Consider the following 21,656-nt stretch of genomic DNA (forward strand, 5'->3'; position numbering starts at 1 on the left):
ATTTAGAACTCAAGTTATGGCCTATTGGAGTGCCATGTCCAACTAAATTTTTCAAATAATAACTTTTATGTTTGTATTGCACCTTTCTGATTATAGCCCAAGGTGCTTTACTGAATTATTACAGAAAATAACAATAAATACAACAAAGCAAAAAGAAAAAACAAAACAGATTTGTGTATAACTAAATATAAATACAAATATGATGGTACACAAGAAAACTACAAAACTATTTAGAAAAAGTTAACAAAATGTACTCCTTAAAGTAACACATCTAACCAATAATACCAATCAGGCAAAAGGAAAGGCAAGTTCATAAAATTCATTTTAAGAGGACACTGAAAGGTGGCCTAAGAGGGAAGCAGTTTTCTGTATGGAGTATTCTGGCTCATATAGACCTTACCTTTTCACAATTTTACATCTAGTACTACAAGTTTCTTGGTCATTCATATAGAAGTCAAAACAACATATTTCAGTTATTGTGTCAGTAAACTATGGCTTTTCAAAATGTTACTCATCATACTTTTATTGAGTACAGTATGAGGCGACAGGCTTTAAGACTTTTTAATAAAAGTTTATTAAGAATTACAAAGACCAATTTATTTTTTTAAAGTCAGTACAGAGGCTGTTTAAAAGAGACCTCAACTTTACGGAACTGTTTTAACTTAAACTTACTGACTATATTATTGTGTTTGGGTTTTGTACAATTTAAGGCCAGAGCAAATATCCACACATGTATCACAGGTATGCACACGGGGGAGCACGTCTGTCCTCACAGTCACCATCATGAAGAGTCAGCCCTTTATTCAAGGTTCTCTCTAAGGCGAGGTGAAGTGATCCACTGAGTAGGCAGAAAAACACACCAACAGGAGCCATCATGAAGGATGGGCCGTAACGGACACTGAGATGGAAGCTTGGACACACTGTCACCCCCTGCTGGAGAACATACTGCTCTAAAGTATTCATCCCATGGAAGCGTACTACATGCATCACCAGTACACACAACAGCAGAAGACCTGTAGAGAGAGAGGGGATGGGGAGGGGTGGGTGAGGGTGGCATAAAAGCAATCGCATTAAACCCGTATCATCTCTCAGGTCATGGTTGAGACTTTGCTGGGTTAAGACTTTGATTTGAAATGTATTTGGTTAAAATTAAACTTGTAGCCTACACCATTATTGACCTGTCTGTGTAGAAAATTCTGTATGAGCAGTAACAGAATGCATGAATAGTTTGAGACTCACCACCTGTGAGGAACAGGCCCCCTACAGCTTTATAGATTGAGGCTCTGCCTGACAAGCTGGCTCCAAAGCTCAGGAACCCTGCCAGCATGACTATGCTGATTCCCAGCAGTATGAACACAGTCCATAGCCCCCTGTAGACTAATTCAAAATAGTGTCATCATTATAGATATCGCTGTGTCAGTTTGCTGAAAAACATGAGAAAACAGTAGGCTTCATGGAAAAATAGACACCCAAAACTGGAGCCAAAATAAACCTATTTCTGTAGAAATGCAAATTGCTCACCTTCAGCAGACTCAGAGACCGCTGCAGTGGCAGGATCAGGGACCGGTGTGGGGAACAGATATGTGTGAGTACAAGTCTTAGATGTTGACTGGCCACCTATGGGGAACATACAGTGTGCTGTAATCGGGTTTGATCGACTTGTCAGGACTATCGAGATGAACAAAGAGTCATGAACAAAAGGACAGTCATAAAAATGTATTATGTAATTATTACACTTTTTCCAATATTTGACTATGGCATATATATTATAATTGTTAGACTAATATATGATAAGTATAACTTGTATTTAATGTAAATTTCCTTTTTTTAATTGAGGGATTTTTGACAGACCTTAAAAAAAAAGAATAAACATTAAGTTTAACTTATACCATGTCCACGCACCTATCCAGAATATCCAGAAGGATTCTTCCTCAACTCTCCCCTCAAAGATGCACCTCCAAAACAGACCCTCATGGTAGAACACCGCCATTCCTCCATATACCTAGGATTTAGGTAAGTCTCCCTTCAGTAGAAGAAACTGGACTATATCTGATAGAGCATTGCTTTCACAGTTGAGAAAGGTTCAAACAAATCTAGTTTTACTAGCATTACTATCGTGACAACAATATGAAAAACAGTATCAAAGTTGGACAAAAGTCTATTCACTAAGAGTCTATTTCATATTATTATGTGATTCTACAAGTTAAGTCTAATTTCATGCATGCAATGTTGAGTAATAAGCAACATTTATGCCAGCTTTTCACTCAGCACAGTAGAAACTTGGTGAGACAAGGCTTGAATGTTAGCAGGACACTTGTGTATTTTAAATAGAATCTAGAGATATATAATAGAGATAGGGAATGCCAAATATCAAATGAACCTAATGGCCACAGTATACTGTGTTTAGATTGTTTTGTGAATGTTTGTGCTGAATCTGGTCCAGTCTAATTTTTTCTTGGAGATCTCATTTTAAATTCTGCTGCAATGCAAAATCACTACAGTATGATGAGACTGGCTGGTCAGAGGTAGAAGAGGAGCGATCACAATGAGGGGCGAAAGAAAGGGGAAGACGCTGCAAAACAAGCTCCATCACTTTAGTGGTTTGAGAAATCTCATTATGTGACAACATATCTTCAACAAACCTCAGACACACCTTGGTTAATCAGCTCCATCACTTTAGTGGTTTGAGAAATCTCATTACGTGACAACATATCTTCACCAAACATTGTTAATCATCTAACGCATTAGGCCATAACCTGAAATAAGTCAACAGAATGCTGAATAGATGTGAAATCTATTTAAAAGTGGTGTTCCTCCTGGAGCACATTACTTGAAAGTACTTTTGCAGTTAACATATACCATTGAATGCAGCTTCAGCCCATAAACCTACTTAATGTAGCAACCCTGTCTCTCTTACCAGTGTAGTCACCTCCGAGTCACATGACTCTGTACCTAGCAGCCAGTAGTCTGTACTAAAGGAGATAAGAAGGAACAGAGTTCCCACAGCCCCAGAGAACCCAGTGAAGAACCGTGTCACATCCAACATCATTTCAGGGTGGCCAGACAGTAGCCGTGTCATCTTGTCATAGACTGATTACAAACCAACTAGAGGAGAACACTTTGTCAATCTTGGATTTCAGCTGTGATTTCTCATTTATCCATAAAGGTTGAGGAGAATGGGGGTCAGAGAAGTAGCAGCCACTCCGGTATCCAGTAGCGTGTGGAAACTGTGATTGGGCACGAACGGGGAATCCCTGAGTGACAGCCAAGGCTTGCGAACAGGCGTGCAGAGAGACTTCTACCCCGTGCACATGTCATCTGTTCCGTTTCTATAACGAATAAGATCTCTCGCTCCTGTGTTTGTGTGTGGGAGTATGTGAGGGAGGTTCAACAGAAAATAGAGTCTGTCGTCATTTTGGGTATGTCCAAGGATATAATGTTACAATGAGCCACATGAACTAAAATAGAAAGATGATTGTGTGTAAATGGTTTCTGCAAGAGTGAAATGGATCTGGGAAAGGGTGAAATGGATCAGTGTAAATTAAAACACTTCATAAACATATCCTTGATGTTTACAAAACAAGAGGCTGTAGGAGAAATAGGGACAAGCAAGCATCAAAGACAACCTGAGATCACTTCACAGTAAAGTGCAACTAAAATTACTCACTTGCTTGCTTACTTACTCACTTGATTTAATTATCACATAAATCTACTTGAGGTTCTCCAAGATGTGTAAATTAGTTTATTTTTTGCTTTAGTTTGATAAAAAAAACTAATGGTGATTGTGAAACAAGTGTGTGAGATTCCGTTTATGTGAGGCTTGTGTCTATAGGCAACATGTCTTTGTGTTGGCATGAGTATCATCAATGAAACCAATGCAATGATCTTCCATGTAATGAACACAACTTAGATTGGGTTAATGGGAGAAGGATTATCTTCACATGCAGTGAGCTTCTATTTGACCAGCTTTTCAATACGGCTGCAAATGCTACTTTATTCAGTTCCCTCCAGTACATCATTACCATACTAAGCAGTTTGCTGGCCACATCGCCATTACATCATCCTGCATCTACACAACAGTTCATGCAGTGGGCAAAAGTCTGGAGGAAATAGGTAGTCCTCTGCGAACACGAGTGCCATAAATATACATCTCCACTAGGAGTCAGTCAGTCATTTCTGCCACATAATGTTCAATGCAAGATGGAATGCTGTTTCCTGTAGAAGAGGAGGTAAACCTGCTTGTACTGAACTTGATAAACAAGTTTAGTGGGATGGTTTGGGTAGAGTTTCAGCTGGGCATCTTCCAACAGTGTCAAAAGTTCAAGCTTAGTTTCCATTGTAACCCACAACCAGCCAGGTCAGTCTGTTCACCTCACAGCCTAGAGGTTACGTGTCCTCAATAATCCAACTCAGTCAGCTGGAGCAGGTGGTCTAGGTCTTGCCAGTCTCCCTCAGGTCTGAGGAGGTTCTCAAGACTAACGGGGACCATGAGAGTCCCTGGGTGTCTGTCTGAGGAGAGGGCTCTGTCTCCGTGTAGTGTCAGCGGCCCAGCTGGGTGCTGGAGACTGAGGCTGCCCTTCCTCCTCCTCCTCCTCCACCTCCTCCTCAGTCTCCCACTCTGGATCATTGCGGGGGACAGCGCTGGTGAGGCCAATACGTGGGGTCGGGACCATAGCGGTCCTGGAGGGAGGTCGGGAGGACGGAGAGGCGTAACGGCCACTGCTCTTCTCATTCAGCACATCCACACTAGCAGGATGCCCCCTGCTCTCACCCACGGGCAGCCCACGCAGGGTATCCAGCTCCCTAATGGGCCTCATGGCATGAGAGGAGGGGCGCAGAGACTGCGCCAGCCTGGTCCGGGCAAACGGACGGCCCATCTGAGATCTTGGGTCATCTGAAAAGAATACCAAAATATTTGTGTATCATTTTAATCGTACATCTTGAACTCTGAACAGAAAATGATAGTTTCAGTGACTGACACCTTACCTTGTGGTCTTGGGGGGAAATGAGCATCAAGGTTTGCTCCTGCAGGAAGTGATGAGTACCTATATGACCTAGCCTCAGCCTGGGGGAGGAATGGATGAATAATAAAATCAGAATAAGTAGACAGCCACCTACTGTAGACCTACATAGTAGGGACACGCAGTTGTAATATTAGTCCTATTTGAGCCATTTATTAGTGATCAGGTGTCACTGATGTGAGTTCAGTTTGATGTCACTGTGTCTCACCGGGTCACGGAAACTTCCAGGCCTCAGGCTGCGTCGGATGCTTGAGTGCCGCCGCAGTAAGATCTCTTTGGCCTTGCTATGGTCTGGCAGAGCATGCTTGCTGGTATACTCTACTGTCTAATGGAAAATGGAAAAAATGTTGAGAATGTTGAGCAAATCTGGCTAGACCACTTTTAGCTTAGAAAGAGAGCTCTATGGGGTTAGTTGAGCCTGTTTACAACCGCACAAATTGATAACTACAAAGAATAGTTGTTGTGACTATTAACTTCTTACATTCATCTTACATTTTGGTGAATGAAAATATCTGTTTATCTGCACAAAGGTAAGTAAGCGGGTAAACCTTCAAAATCTATAGAACTCTAGACATAAACTATGGATAAGCCCTAAGACTGAAATAGGTTTATAGGGAAATATGAACTCCAACATTACATTCAAATCATTTTTGATAGCACAGAAGAAAGAAAGTGTTTGTGGAACAATATCTGAAGCGATTAAAAAAGTAACAAATGAAAAAGCTTACCCTCTGTCTAATTTTATACATATTCTTTCTTAGAACTTCATGCATATTTTTCAGGTCACTGGCAAGGAACTTCTTCTTTGGCTTGTATGATGCTTTCCTCTCATCACTGTAAATTTAAATTGGGGAAAAGTTATTCTGATAAAAACTAGTGATGGAACAGAAGGAGCAGATCCATGAGAGTGGCCCTCATGACATACTTCAATGAGATGATGGACGGAGCTGCGCTAATGTCGCCATTCTGGGTGTCCAGCAGCTCCATGGCATTTAGCAGCTCCAGGCGCTTGTACAGAGCCACAATGCTGGATTCAGAACGGTTGTCCCGAATTAGAATTTTCCGGATGAAGCCGTCATTAATCCTCTTGAACCTGTAGGGAATAAAGGGTTGTCACCATTTCCTTCATGTACTGTAACCCATCTGCAATTTTAGAATGATATGTATACAACATTAGACTATACATAAAATATTAAAAGAAATATAGACTGGAATGTTTGGTCTTTTATGATGTAATCCTTACTTGTCCTTCCAGTAATGATGGCTCCATTGCCCACAGATATCCTCAACTCCAGCAACAGTGTGTTCCATTACCTATGGAAAGAGCAGGAACAAATTACTTATGCAAAACAACACTTCTGGAAGTGATGGGAATTGTAGAGAAAAAGAGAGTTGTAAAACAGAACATTGTGCAGACATCAACATGAGTGGTAGGATGAGACAGATGCACACTATACCCTGTTCTGGATCTCAAAATGAGTAGTAGGATGAGAAAGAGGCACACTATACCCTGTTATGGATCTCAACATTGATGGTCTCCTGTTTATGGGTTCTCCTGATGTTGATTAGGTATTCTATGAGGGGCCGAATGCTGATGCCCTACGGGAAAAATAACAATGTTCTTTAATGTTACCTCTTGAGTGTCAGACGTGACTGTTTTACTTTGATATACAGAGTTTGTTCCGCCAGATGCATCTTCAGCAAGCCTTTTGTAGCTGCCTACCTGGATGAAGACAGTGAAGATGATGATGGCGATAGAGGCAGTCACAAAGAGTTTGCGTCGGTTAATAGTATCAGGCAGCAGGAAGACAAGGGCAAAGCAAACGGCCCCTCTTAAGCCTCCATAGGCCAAGCCAAACTGGTCCTGGTAGTTAAACGGGACGGTACGGAATGGATTGATGATCTGTGTCAACACCAAGACACCTGTTCAAGAGGAGAGATGTTGAAAAAGATGACAGCTGACAAGGAGGAGTTTACTTCCCTCATACCTTTCGCAGACACAAATTAATTAAAGGACGGCGTCACGTCAAATTCCACCACTATGTTTAACAGCAGAGAAAACCCCCTAAGTGGTCTGATTAAATGCAGTCTTACACACTGTAAAGAGCAAAAATACAGTTTTCCACAAAGTTTGTGATGAATGACAGATTGTTTCTTCATGAAAAATAGATTTGGGGTTTAGAATGCAATAAAACTACTTTATTTTAAGTGGTTTTACCCTAAGGACAAGGGGACAAAGGGTTAAAACCAGCCTAGCCGAAGTACAGCCTGGTCCATCATAGAGAGCAGCTCATTTATGTTTTGGCTGAGATCAATTTAGACAGTTCAAAAAATGAAACCGTTAGAAGTTAATGAATTGAAATGTCTTTCATTCACTGGCTTAATGAACTGACCAATCTGAATAATAGTCAGGCTAATGGAGTGTGTCACATACCCAGGCCTCTCCAGATGAAGGCGAAGAGCAGGGTGGCCAGGATGTAGCCCCAGTTCCACTCGTGGTCAGTGGTTATAGTCACCACTCCCAGGAAGAAGAAGATGAGTGTCTCTGAGATGGAGGCCAGCATCTTGATGACGTGGCGTATGGTGGTGCAGGAACGCTGGGACACATTGGCCTCCACGTAATGACGCATGGTCAGGGCACATACCACTATCCTGTGGGGGGACATGGGTCATGTTTGGTCAGGGCACATACCACTATCCTGTGGGGGGACATTGGTCATGTTTGCATCAATTTGTGGTCTGTGTACATGTGTGCATTGAATGTGTGTGTCTGTTTATGAATAAACATGTGAATATGTTGTCCGTGCATTCTGTGATGGTGTGCATCTGTGTGGGTGTGTGCGTCTGTGATGGTGTGTGTGTCTGTGATGGTGTGTGTGTGTGTCTGTGATGGTGTGTGTGTGTGTCTGTGATGGTGTGTGCGTCTGTGATGGTGATGGTGGGTGTGTGCGTCTGTGATGGTGTGTGCCTCTGTGTGGGTGTCTGTGAGTGTCGCACTTACGCCATAATGCTCGAGATGCCGAAAAGCTCAGCCACCAGGTAGGCCAGATAGCTATACATGAGCACGAAGAGGGGCTCAATCTCACGCACTTTTGAGGTGAACCGTGAGGTGAAGGCTGCGCCGATTCCAAACAGGAAGCCAAAGAATACGCCACCCAATCCCACCACAAAAAAGCGGGCCACGCCCAGGAACACATCCACTGACTCCACCACATCCAATTCTGCCACAAAGATGAACATGTTGTACAGCACCTGATCAAAAGGGAGAAAAATGGAAACTCAGTTAACGGTTCAACCCATTCGCAGAGAAGTGTTTCAGTTTGTTCACCTTCATTTTTTGTTCATTTGGACTGCTAACATATTTCAGGCCACCAACATTGTGACAGTAAATCTCTCATATTTAATTTGATGATTAAACCTGTCTATATTTGGTTAAAGCACCAACCAGAAAATGACCAAATGGAGACAAAAGCTATCCAAAGGGCCTTCTGCTGTTGATTACTAGTCCAGCAACACAAAGGGAAACAAGGAATCCAGTCTGATGGCATTTGTGCTCCTCTCGTTGAGTGGGTGTGTGGTTTCACTACACATGACAGTGAAACTGCAGCCTATTCAAATCCACTCACTACATAAACATGACATCACAGAATTGGAACGCATTGGTAATAAAAGTAGGGGGGAAATATGTGCATAACCATCTTTCCACACAAGCATTCCATTTAGAATGAAATATCAGGGCTCTCAAGTGTCACGCATTGGGCGTGACAGTCACTCATTTCGGTCTTTAATCACGCACTCCCGCCACACATCGTATTTCTCACGCTGAAAAAAAACTCTAGGCTATTTAATGTGCCGCAGCGCGCAAACATGACTTGGCCGCGCTGCCCTCACCATGGAGGAATCAAGCACGTCTCCCCGAATCCCCGGGGTTTCTGCCGTGAGGTGCCACTTATCAGCCAATCAAAAAAAAATAAAAAATAGCCAATCAGAAAAAAAAGTGTCTTTTGTATCTGTTGTATCTGGGTAAGATTTAATCCAGCAACCAATGAAAATAAAGCATCCTGGAATTGCACGCGACTAATCTTCTGAAAGTTTCGTTAACCTGAGGAAACCACTGGAGCTCTGAGCATCAGTCTTCTACAAAGAGCAAGTTGTCTCCTGTTTTAATGTTACAACAAATTCACAATGGTTTGACACAAGCAATGACAACTTGACTGCAGTTAGAGAATATTTCCCAGATAATTAGCATCAGTTTTGTAGCCAACACAGTTTGCCTTTTCACTATAGCTTTGACTCCGAACTTCGTTAATAGGCTATAATAAATTCGAGTAGGCCTATTAAAAATATATATAGCCTATAATTCGAACGAATATTAGGCAGCCCTTAATATTCAATGATGTTATAGGGCATTCTTTTTTGTAAATGTGTTTGCTTGAACATTCTATTCAGATTCCGAGTCTTCTTCACGTGAAGTTGTGAATCGCGAGCTCATTAGGCATACTAGCATGTTATAAATATCCTGGCCTTGGATGCATTAATCATTGCATCTGTCTTTCAAAGATGTCAGGTAAAAAACAAATAAGCATCCTGTCCTTCGCCCAAAGAGGAAAGCCCCTTAAAAAGGCCAGATTAGGCCCAGAGAACGTAAACACATTAGAGGAGGAGATGGTGGAAGAGGAAGAGACAGTACAGGTGGAAGAAGAAGAGACAGTACAGGTGGAAGAGGAAAAGACAGTACAGGTGGAGGAGGAAGAGACAGTACAGGTGGAGGATGAGGAGGAGACGGTGCAGGTGGAAGAGGAGGAGACAGTGGAAGAGATAGTGGAAGAAACAGTGGAGGAGATGGCTAGAACAAAAGAGAAAAGTCCCAGGAGCAGCCCTACAAGACCTCTTTTAATAGTGAATGGACCTCTAAATGGCCATTTATTACTGTAGGAAGCACCAGCTCATATTACTGGTGCTCTATCTGCCGCCAAGAGAACTCCTGTGCCCATCCAGGTGTGCGGGATGTGACAAGGCACATAGGCAGTAAGGGGCATCAGGCCAAACAGCAGGCACTGAAGTCAACCAGCGCAGTCAAAAACTTGTACTTGCCAGTGACTGCAGAGATGAGTGTGCAAGAGGTCAAGGTACATTTAAATGCATAAGGTTGACTACAATGTTCATGAATACCATTTTTCCTAATTAATACATCCAATTCTATGACTATGGCATATATAATGGGAACCAACACCAAAAATGATAAGAGTCCTAAAAGGCAACCAACACCTACAATAAACAACACAAGTCATAATTCTCTCTCTCTCTCCCACATTGAATAAATACTTAGTAATTGGTTGAATTGTCAGTGCCATGTGTCAAATCTTTTCTGCAAGTCTGATCAATTATTAACAACAACAAAACACTAATAATAATATGGGGGGAGGGGGGGCAGGGCTGGTCTGTGGGCATACGGCAGGGGCGGGGCGGGCGGAATGGGGGTGGGCCGGGGGCGTGGCCGGGAGGGGGGGGGGGATATGTCACTCTTGCCTGTCTTCAAAACTTGAGAGCCCTGAAATATAATAGTGTAACACATACCCATTTCCTGCCCTTTACACAGCACTATCTGCACATCAACACTGTAGCTGTTGTGACTGTAAGCAAAGCCTGATTATGTCAGTTATGCAGTGCTAATGGGAGGATATAATACAGTAGAGTATACTAGGTCAATGTGTGCTCATCACCTCAGCACTGGGGTCAGGGAAACATACAAGTCAAAGTGAGAGACAGATGAGGATGGGTTCTTCTAACCTCTCAAACACACACACGCACACACACACTTACCACAATGACAGCATCATTGAACAGGCCCTCTCCAAAAATGACAATATAGAGCTGCTCATTGACACTGATGTCCTGAAAGACGTTGAGCACAGCCACTGGGTCCACGGCAGAGATTATCGTGGCAAACAGCAGGTTCTCCTGCAGGTTGATGTCCTGCACACCAAACGGCTGAATCTGGCAGATGGCATACAGCGACAGGCCAATGCCCATGGAGTTCCACAGAGAGCCCACCACTGCGTACCACATCACTGTGCCCGCGTTCTGAAAGAAGGGTCGAGTGGGCATGAAGTACCCATTCTCCAGCACGATGGGTGGCAACATGTAAAGGAAAAAGACATTAGACTCCAGCACGGCCGGCGGTTCCTCCTGCACTGAGTGCATGATGCCCCCCACGATCAGGCCGATGGTGATCAGAAGACATGACTCTGGGATCCAGATGGTGATCTTGTGGTACACATGAAAGCCTGAGGAAAAACGTTAGAAACAGCACAAAAATGAGGTTGAAGCTCAAATGTAGCTTCCCAAGATTGGACACAAATTCTCAAAAACATCAGTGTTTGGCAGCTCCTATTGAGCTCAGTGGTCCACTTGCGGGCTTGCTGACTTTCACCTCACCCCATACCTTTTTCACACAGAGCTGTGAATGGATCATGGCAACTTGGCCAGTAGTTAAGATGAAGAAACATACATCAGGAATACTTAAGGATGACAGAGCATTTGTTCAGTATGATCTCTTCTTACCAATTTTGGCAAAAGATGCAAGTAAAATCCATAGAGTGATTTCGAAAGGCAACTGAATGCGTGGGTAGTCCATAGTAAAAACAGGCAAATGAGTCTTTTCATCAGGGAATGGTTGCGGGCCATGATCAGGCTCCGGTGGTTTAACGGGCGGTAGTAGTGTAGCCGGACCGTCCTGGCCCGATGCAATTTCTCCATTCGACTCACGGAGAAAGCTGACAACAACAAAAATGAATACCGACTGGACTAAACAACTCCATCTCCTCATCTTTACGTCGTAATAAAATAGTTTATCAGTGCAGTTATTATGTTCTTGGTCAACGCTCAAATCTTCTAATTGTTAAAAAAATAAACACCTTTCTAAGTATCGTAGGCATAACATTAAACTGGAAAGCATATTCATTTCTCGTATGACACTGATATCGCACTAATGTCGTTGTCACTTGCAAACGCCTAATGGAGTAGGTAAGTCCTCTCCCACGACACTTCGACAAGGCTTGCTAAGTCACCTGAAACATGCTTGACTGCTCTAGGAGGAGTCGGCGTTGATTGTTAGAAGTGAATTAAGGTCTACTGGTTTATCAAGTTTTCTTGCTGTATTAGTCAGGGCCTAGCCATTCTATTACCCCTCTTTTTTTCTATCCACCGCCACAACCATATTACTTTATTAAACACCGAACCATTACCCTAACTCTTTGCATTGAACTATGTTTATGAAATTGACCTGTTGACTAAGGACAAGAGATTTAATCTGATAAAAAAAATCTGTGTAACCTGCAACAGCCTATGATGCAGGTCAGTGTTCATCTACAATGCTACAATATGTCCACATGATGGCGGTAGAGCCTACAAAACCAATGAAATGTATATTGCTCCCATGATACTGTAATCTACTATGATGCTACTAAATGCTATGACCTGGTGATATGGCTTAGAGACTGTAGTTCTTTGGCGTCCCTGTCATAAAAACCTTACATGACTGCATGTCACTCTGTAGTTTGCTTTATGTACACATTAGAACAGGCATGTGCTCTGAATGTGAATGATGGCTCTGTGTGAGTGGTTGGCCATATCACTTCTTTGAATCAAAACTGAACAAAGTCTACCCTCACCTCCATAATAACAGTCAAAATTGGACTTATAAGTGTGAAGGAGCTGGAATTTATGAAGACAGCTCAGATCTTCTGTAGACTGGTCACAAAAACAGCTTACAGAAAGCCCTTCCCTCAGCATTTGTGTTCACCAATACAATCACTGTTGTCTTCAGGCACCAATAAACATAAAGGCTTAAATTACATTTAATTAATATTTCCATATGTCACTTTATCTGAGATTGTTAAACAATGGAGATAGAGTTAAGTCTGGAGTGTGCATACAGATAAATTAGGAGGGGAACATATAAAGCTGTTACACTAGTAATAACGTGTCAAGTGGCCAAACTTCAAGAGTGCACCATCTGATCTGTTCAGTTTACAGGCTATATTAACTCATTCGTTTGTCAAAGTAACATTAATGTAAACATGGTTGGATTATGAAACCATGGGCCCCTGGGCCTGGACATGTAAAAGCTCCCCCCACCGCAGAGGCTCTGGCTTAGGGGCCCCCTGAGCTCATGCGCCCCTGGGCCTGGGCCCGGTAGGCACGTTCGGTAATCCATCCCTGAATGTAAAAGCCTATGCCTCAAAATGTGTGTGAAATGTACTGTTGTACTCATTCTGAAGTACACACTGTTGGACCATGGACCTAGTTATTGGTTAAGGCAAGTTCAGTAGGCCTGCCATGTTGTAAGGCCTACAGTTCAGATGGACTCATCCATAGGCACAGGGCCAATACTTTCTTTTTACCAAATTTGGTTTAGCCCACAGGCCTATGTGTTCCTATTAACAGCACAGGATTTGTAAAAAATGGAACATTTGAAAATTCCATTTTGAAAATACTTCCAAAGCTGATACCATTGGTTGTGCCCCAGCATCTTTTCAGATCTGGGCCAGGGTGCCCATTTTCAAGGCAGTCTTGAGATGTGCTCTGCCCCCTTTGGAAGCCTGGCATGAGAGGCATTGTTGCCCTCAGTGAAGAAAACCAAAGGCATGGCATTTACATTTTAATTCATCATACATAGCTGTTTGCTACATATTAAGCCTATGCATATATATATGATCTGCCTGTTTGTCTATGTTTTTTTTTGTTGTTTTTGTACAAAGCCACGTGTTAGTTGATGCGAATTTATCACGCACGGGTGACCGTTTGCTCTTCTGATGTTCATAGTTTTGTCGCTGGAGATTTATTTCACACACAGATGGCACGTGCTGTTGCAGGCACAACGTGCTGAAGTGGGAGGATCGACCAGCGGCACTGCTACGTCACCGAAAGGCAGGGCGAGTCTGTACTGCAGAGACAGACTGAGCGGCGGACAGAATTATGTTGCTACACAAATGAGGGATTGAAGTTAAGTGTTTGGATATAAAGACATGGATTGACATCGCGCCTTGTTGATACGTAAGTAGGTATCAGTTAAACATTGCTGAGTTCACTGCTGAAAACTGCTTATTTGTTGTATAACAACCGGGGTTTCTTATTTGTTCTTCAGCTTTGTTTACTGTAGCAAGAGCTTGCAGTGTCTTACCACAAAGTCAAGTCAAGTTGGCGTGTTCTAGCTTTATCACGTAAATATCTAGCTTTATCTTTACTTGACCCAACGTTGTTATCACGATCGCCGAATAGTTGTATGGTCTGTGTCATCTAGACACCTAAAAAACAACCGAACGATCGCTTGCTAAGTTAACTCACTACTTAAGGTTCTCCTCATCTGGCAAGGGTCATTGGAACTAATGTGTTAAATAACTTATAGCTCCTAATACAAGAGCTCAAATGTGAGATGCTTGGTAGCTTAACTTCTATTCTGGAGTAACCTTCAGTATAGATGTTCGAGTAGGTTTAAAAGGTGCATGTCGCATTTTCTACTTAAGAACACAATTCAAATGTGTATAGCCTGTTCAACCTATTCTGTGGCAGACATTTAAATTACCCTTATTACGATAAGTGCATGGGATGTGTAAATTGCATCCTCTGTAGTCAAGTCAAGTTTATTTATATAGCACATTTCATATGGCATACATAGACACAATGTGCTTTGAGTGGAGGAATCAGAATGTCCCAGAAACAGCTTTCTTGTCCTAGAATCTTTATCCTTAAATCTGCAAGAATATTGAACGCAGGTTCAGTTGCACAGTTGTCCATTTGTTCAGTGTAACAGCAAAATGAAGTTAAAAAGTAAGATATGATTATAGCTTAGCCTACTGCTTGGACCTCCAATAGGCATAGCAGTGCTTATTAAGTGAGATTGGTGTGTTATGTAAGCGTGTTTTGAAAGTGAGATGGTTGATGGCACTTTAGCAGGCATAAATGTTAGTACCACTCAATCTGAAAATAGACAGTCCTGTGCCACGTGCCAATTCCCAGGAGCAGAGAGTGTAGGTTGAGTTGATGCTCCTGGAATCCCAACCTGGGTTAGGCCACCTGAATACAATCTAGTCAGTTGCATTAGATTCATGTTTTGTCATGCTACAATCACATTACTGGAACCTTTGTTCATAAAGATGAATGGACCTGTGTGTTTCTGTTGTGTGAGTCATTGTGGTTTATGTGCTTGAAGCTAATTGATGACAATACCAGAAGTACAAGGAAGGAAGTTTCTGAAAATCAAACAGTCCTCTTCACAACTTCTGTGCTAGTGATGTCTTGGCTGGAACAAGAATATAAATCCTATTCACTTATTATTACACCTGTTTATCTTCGTGACAGACAGTTGAATATACTGGGGAAATTAGTTTAAACTTACCAACACATATATAGTAATGGTCAGAGACTTTGAAGCAATTAATTGGTTAAGAAGGTGAAGTCACTGTTCAATTTGCTTGGTAATGCACTGTAGTGTCGCATATGTGACAGTTTTTCTATGTTTGTTTGATACAACATCATTTAAATGCCTGTTAGACCAAGCTCTAAATAGCCTTAATTAGCTTACTTTGATGACAAGAGATGCCTCTGAGCCAGTATGAGATGAAGCATGTTTCTGGAGAACACATGACTGGCTGCACAATCTGTTTCATCCGCCACGTGCCTCCGTGACAAACACCAGCCTCTGTTTACATGCATCGTTTCTCTTCAAGCCCACTGCGACCCCGATTGGGAGTTAAAACTAAGACATGCTATGCTCTGTTGCTTCCATATAGAGAGTCACGAATCCTGTCTACCATACACCTACAGATTGTAAACCTGTATGGAGCCATGAAGACAGACCACAGGAAGCTGTGGTTATTGTTGATTATGTAACAGCTGTAAATTATTGATTGTTGCAAGGAAAATGGACATCCTAGTAATGGCTACTTTGCCGATCTGCCCCAGAGCCAGGAGGCCAAGGAGCGGCTCCAAACGTGACGGAGTGCAAAGGCATTCCCATGTTGCACTCCTGGCTGAATTATGAATCATGGTTGCGTAACGGCCTGTTGTCTCCCGTTTTGGTGGTTCCTGTATGCACTCACTCACAGGAACCATGATATGAGGCGCTATAACTGGAGACCTCTTGAATGACAGGCCTAAGTTAGAAATGATCCATTTAAAAAGCTGTTATTATGGATCAATGGGTTTTTGTGTGACATACTATATACATTAGTGGACAATGCAACAGGTGCAGTGCTGAACTTGAGTTAAGGGGTAAACAATCAAATCAGAGCTTCCTCAGTTTTGTCAAGCAGGATGCTGCTGTGGACGCACGGAGCCAGCGTGTCCTGTTTGCCCTCTCCTACCATGCTGGACATTTTCCACTTAATGTAATATTCTCCTCCAGCTTTTTACTTATCAGGGCAGTGCCTGGTCTGTCTTCTGCTTTTGTGTGCTTTTGTCTCCATTTTTCTTTCTGCAGAGAGACACTTTCCAAAACTGCAATAATGTCTGATCGATCGATCGATGGGGCAAATGTAGACCTGGGGAGAATATGAGACAGCAGTACTGCAGCAGCCTTGGTGCCTCAGTGTGAGGCTGGACTTCATGCCAGACTCTAGACTGTAGACTGGCACCAGCATGGAGGGAAGACAAAAACTAAGCCTAATACTGGCTAACCCAATCATAGTTGTGTGTACTGTGACACTGTGTATGGATAGAGAAGCAGCACTGGCCATGGTTTAGGCAAGACAAGGCTAGGATATGTCATGTCTTTTTTAGCCATTGGTTTTGTGTGAATAGTAAAAGACACTGAGGAAAGCAGAAGTAGGCCAAGAGTCACGGCACACATGTGCTTGGGAGGAAGAAGTAGCCGAATGGCAAGCTTTTGATAGTTTGAATTATCAATTGGTGACTGATTCTGATACTAAGAGCTTTAAATAGCTGTTCTTGGTCATCCAAGCGTAAGGCTACTGTTTTAATGTGTGACATACATGTAGATGTTTTTGAGCTGATGAATTATAGTGTGTGGCCCTGGGCTCTCTGGTGAGTGGGGTTGGTGTGCCTCCTCAAATAGGTTAGTGTTACCAGTGTGGCTTTTTTAGGATGTGTGAAGTTCACTCCCACTGCTCTGATAAATGACTAATTAGATTAGCATTTTAATTGGCTCTGCCAGATATTTCCCATGATAGAAAATCGGTCTTATAAGTAAATGGGAAAATTTTCTTCATATTGTTTGTGGGCACCCCGGTACATTTTTGAAGTCCTGGCACTTGGTTCTTTTTAAGTTGAGACAGGTTGCACACTGCCATCATCCTGCCTCAGGGCACCAGGTCTTACCCTTGTATGTTAATGTTTAATATACAGCGTTTGCTCTTTGCTTATCTGAAATTTCAAAACCTCATGCTTACGTTGCTGCTTTCCATAACACATTTCCTGGTTTTTTGTTGTTGTCTCACTGACCCTCCTGGTGGTGATATCGTAACGTGAAGAACGCTCAAAGGTTGCAAAAGACACTGAAGTTAAATGCATAGATTGTCGTAAGACTCGCCTGAGCCGTTAAGTCACTTCCTGTTGTGTTCAGAGTGTAGGAAATGTGGCAAAGCTTCAAAGAGACTCTCTACCCTGAACTGCCTATGACCATCTCACTGTCTGAACCTCCATCACACCACTGCTGTAGGCTGGTTCAGGGTGTGAAGTAACCGTGGTGACAGTGCAGGTCCACAGAGATCACCCCCTGGCACCAGCTGAAGCTTCCTCTGCATCTTAATGCTGATAATTCTTCATCTTGAGTGAGTCCAACCTTTCGATAGATTGACGCTGAACTTGACATTGAATTGCGTTGCAGTTGGAGTTCTATAAAAGTAGTAGTGCGGTTGCTTAGTGACTGGTGGTCTGTTTGTGCCTGTTTCAGCAGCTCTGTGGTGAGTGGAAGTGTCCTTCCTCAGGAACTCACAAGGCTTAAGTTTCGCTGAGGAAAAAAGAAGAGTGCAAAGTGATGTAGTCATCTTTTTTTCTGTCTTTAGTTTGGTAAAGAAGAGCGGTGCGTTCTCTCGCGCTGTACTGGAGGTGCTGTGTGCCTGTGTGGCTGTGCCAGTGTCCACCAGGACAAGGCCTGAACAGATACACAGTGCCTGGGGGGAAGGGGTGATGGTTGGTGCTCATTTCCATATGAAAAGGTTACATCTGTTCTTGCTTTCTAAGGAAATTATTCATGCTTCAGTCTGAGTAATCTCCCACTTGAAATGCTGTGGTTTTTTTGTTTTGTTTTTTTGTTTTCGTTGGCCATGTTCATATGGACATGGACACACGTGGCAAAAAGCACATACACGGTTTTTCAGTGATCTCATGTAAGAAGCACAATGGCATTGACTGCTGTTTGTAAGTCTGACCGTCAGCTCATAGGCCATCTGCAGTACCTCCACATTGAAGTACTCTTTAAATAGACAAACTCGCCGGATTGAAGACTCCGAAGAGGACGGAAAAACACATTTTCGAACTGCAAAATGCACTGCGCTAAAAACCTCTAAGGACGATTGTCCCCCCAGGCAGAGTCTGGCAGGAAGGAGAAGGAGGTGTGAGAGTTAAACCACAGAGATGTCAGCCTTGATAGTCGTCATCATGGGTCTCAGACTTCAGTCCACGCAGCCCAAGCCTCCATGAAGGCACTCATTAGAAAGTTAAGACTCAACCACTCATCTAGTAGGACTCACAGCTACATGAAGAAATGACCTGCTAAAGCCTCAGACAGGACAACTAACTACTATTATACCATAGTTGAAAAGATGCTAACTGTCTGATTTAGGGGTTATTTATTCATATAACATAAGTGAAAACATTAACGAACAGCCCCTTGTAACATGCATCACTGTGGGGGAGTAATGCATATTCGTTTCCTTTTATATTGCTTCATTTTAAATCTTTTTTTGTGCTTTAATGTCCGGTCTTAGTCACTCACCCCTTCAAAGGAAATGAACAGGAAGTTGAGTAGAAAGGTTACCAAGTGTGGCGTGCAGGTTGGTTGGTTACTCTGTGCTTGTGTAATATGGAGCCGCTGCTGTTTCCAGTCAGTGACATCACTACTCGTGGTGTCCCTCATTCTGGACACAAAGTCAGCTGTTAAAATGAGCCTATAACAAAGGCAGCTTTTAAATGAGCCGATAACACAGTCCTTGCCTCTACTCTGGGGTACAGAGATCAGGCTGCTTTTTACTGGTGGGTTTTGCAAATATGGACTAAATAGGAAGTGGGCTTTTTTAACAGGTGAAACATTTCTTTTAACATTCATCTTTCACCTCAGCATGAGGTTTTAGTTATATTTGAGCCCTTGGTCATTTATGGGTCAAGCTCACGTGGCAACCATTGTAAACATTATAAATTCACATGTGCCCAAAAACACAACACTTTCTGTAAGCATCATGGTAGATATTCTGACTACATTATGGTCTTCAAATGGAAGCCTTTTTATTGTGAATCAGTGAGGGGCAATAGCTGACAACCACAGTTGACTACGGTTAAGGAATGTGACTGGACTGGATGACAGGTTTCCAAAAGTATAATCATGTAGTCATCTAATCTGTCATCACTTCTTGTACGTTTTGATTCAGCTTAGTGGAAGTGTTCGATTTGTTTCAAGTGAAACCTGTTGCCATAAAAAGCTACACGTAGGTAGAGAGTGCGGGCCATAGGACGTATGATGGAAACACTGAGAAGCCTGATGCTGCGGTGGTTACAGTGTGGGTGTCACGCATTTGACGAGAGAGTTAACATCAAATCTGAGGGTGCTGGGTGCCATGGTTACACACCCTCCTGCTGTGTAAAGGCTGAGAAACAGTGGGATGGCTCAAGTGAAGTTTTAAACGTTGTTAGCTGCCTGTCCGAGACAGAACAGGGTTTGTCCTTTTATGGTCAACAAGGGCCCGTGGGCACCTCTCCCCCTTTCCCTCCACACGAGAGTGTTTAGGGCAAAATGACGACTTCAAACAAACGCCGGCCTTTTTTACTTGCCCTTTAAAAACTGACACTCTACAACCCACTGAAGGATGTTAGTGAATCAGAGCAAGAGAAAGCAAGGGGCAACCATCTGTTTTGTTGTTATTTATTTAATTAACAAGAGACTTTTAGAGGATAGAAATATCACTGTCTACTGTAGGTCACCGATTTGATGATGCATTTGTCAAGATGTGGTATGAGAGTATGAATTGGTCAGCCATTGACACTGGATTTGTCTCTGCATGATTCCGTAGGCTGGAAGGTGTTTGGGCAGTGGCTGGGCAACCCACAAGGTCCTCATTTCACTGAATTCATGTTCACCTTCCATGAAAACTAACAAAACATAACTTTAAAAACGAAGTGAAACTAGCCTGGATTCAAGATTATTTATATAGCACATTTCATATACCGAGGCAATTCAGTGTGCTTTACATAAACAAGAGCAAAAGGAACATCCAAGTGAAAGAAAAACATAACTAAAAGAAAGTAAAGAACGTAATTAAAAGAACATAGAAGGTACATAAAATAGAATAAAAATAGAATTTCTTTTAGAAAACACAGAATAGAGAACTATAGAGCAAAAGCCCCAATAAAATCTATAATAACACTTCCCTGTCAGGGATGACTAGTGGCATACTTCCAGAAATAAAGTGCATTATTACCATTCTACAGAAACAGAAAAAACTGAATACATAAAAAAGTATATGAATATAAAGCAGAGTGCATTAGATCACTTAACAGAAAGCATCTGAGTTGGGTCTTAAGTCTAGATTTGAAACTGGCAACAGTCGGAGCACCTTTGATGTAATCTGGAAGTTGCTTCCAGAGCTGAGTAGCAAAGCAGTTAAAAGCCGCTTCACCATGTTTAGTTCTGATAGTAGGCATTGCCAACAGATCTTTCTCCAGTGATCTGAGAGATCTAGCAGGTGTGAACTGCTGAAACATATCTGAGAGGTCATTTGGCCCTGTGCCAGAAACAAGCAGCACTGCTTTAAAGTCATTTCTGTGCCTTACTGGAAGTCATGGAAAGGACTTAGGTATTGAAGTAATGTGGTGATTTATTTTTGTTTTGGTAAGAACTCCGCTGCTGCATGTTGTATAACCTGAAGCTCTTTGATGCTCTTTTTAGGATGGCCTGTGAGTAGTCAACCCTGCTGGAGATAAAGGAATAAATGAGCTTTTCTAAATCATGTTTTGACATAAGGCCTCTAAGTTTGGCTATGTTTTTAAGATGGTAAAAATCTGATTTAGTTGGTTGCTTTCACATGACTGTTAAAACTGAGATTGCGGCCAACTCTAAAGACACCAAGGTTTTTAAACAGTGTCCTTCGCTTCAAGTTCTTCTCTGTCAATTGTTCTTCTTCAGCTGGAGGACATTGAAACATCCAGCTGTTCATTTGGTCAATGCATTGACAAAAGAAGCTGTTGCCAAAATCCTCATTGTCTGTTCTGTTAGGGGTGCGATACCCTTATTTGGAGGGAAGGCAAGCCACCCTGAAAATGAGTGCTGTTTGCACGAGGGTGCTTGTGAAAAACTGTGTCAGCATCCCGCTGGGGTTTATCTGGGCAAGCTAACCCTGTCTCTGTGTTCCAGTTCATGTGACTCTGAAATCTTAAGGGGCTTCAGAAGCAAGGCCTAACCTA

General features: G+C 42.4%; 3 protein-coding genes across 13 annotated transcripts in view; 1 reads left to right on the plus strand and 2 right to left on the minus strand.

Moving 5' to 3' along the window:
- Positions 1-656: 656 nt before the first annotated feature.
- On the minus strand, positions 657-3,300 carry tmem182b (transmembrane protein 182b). The gene is made up of 5 exons (XM_012816433.2): positions 2,918-3,300; positions 1,903-2,002; positions 1,522-1,617; positions 1,240-1,377; positions 657-1,013 (listed from the first exon to the last, which is right to left on the minus strand). The coding sequence occupies exons 1-5, from the start codon at positions 3,077-3,079 to the stop codon at positions 736-738; spliced, it is 774 nt and encodes a 257-aa protein (XP_012671887.2). The 5' UTR covers positions 3,080-3,300; the 3' UTR covers positions 657-735.
- Positions 3,301-4,475: 1,175 nt separating this feature from the next.
- On the minus strand, positions 4,476-12,008 carry LOC105890402 (sodium/hydrogen exchanger 2-like). The gene is made up of 12 exons (XM_031559148.2): positions 11,586-12,008; positions 10,845-11,308; positions 8,023-8,273; positions 7,456-7,673; positions 6,745-6,944; positions 6,531-6,620; positions 6,265-6,335; positions 5,947-6,114; positions 5,750-5,855; positions 5,230-5,346; positions 4,987-5,065; positions 4,476-4,894 (listed from the first exon to the last, which is right to left on the minus strand). The coding sequence occupies exons 1-12, from the start codon at positions 11,848-11,850 to the stop codon at positions 4,476-4,478; spliced, it is 2,448 nt and encodes an 815-aa protein (XP_031415008.1). The 5' UTR covers positions 11,851-12,008.
- A 1,875-nt stretch (positions 12,009-13,883) lies between these two features.
- inpp4ab (inositol polyphosphate-4-phosphatase type I Ab) overlaps positions 13,884-21,656 on the plus strand; it is a 37,630-nt gene continuing 29,857 nt past the window's right edge. For 5 of the 11 annotated variants that reach the window (XR_004162666.2, XM_031558205.2, XM_042702825.1 and 2 more), the window contains exon 1: positions 13,884-14,078. The gene's annotated coding sequence lies outside the window, so the exon portion shown is untranslated. Of the gene's footprint in view, positions 14,083-21,656 lie in introns of all 11 variants that reach the window. The other 6 variants (XM_031558210.2, XM_031558211.2, XM_031558212.2 and 3 more) reach the window with 3 other exon arrangements.

The sequence above is a fragment of the Clupea harengus genome, chromosome 21 (assembly GCF_900700415.2).
Source record: "Clupea harengus chromosome 21, Ch_v2.0.2, whole genome shotgun sequence".
Classification (NCBI taxonomy): Eukaryota; Metazoa; Chordata; class Actinopteri; order Clupeiformes; family Clupeidae; genus Clupea; species Clupea harengus.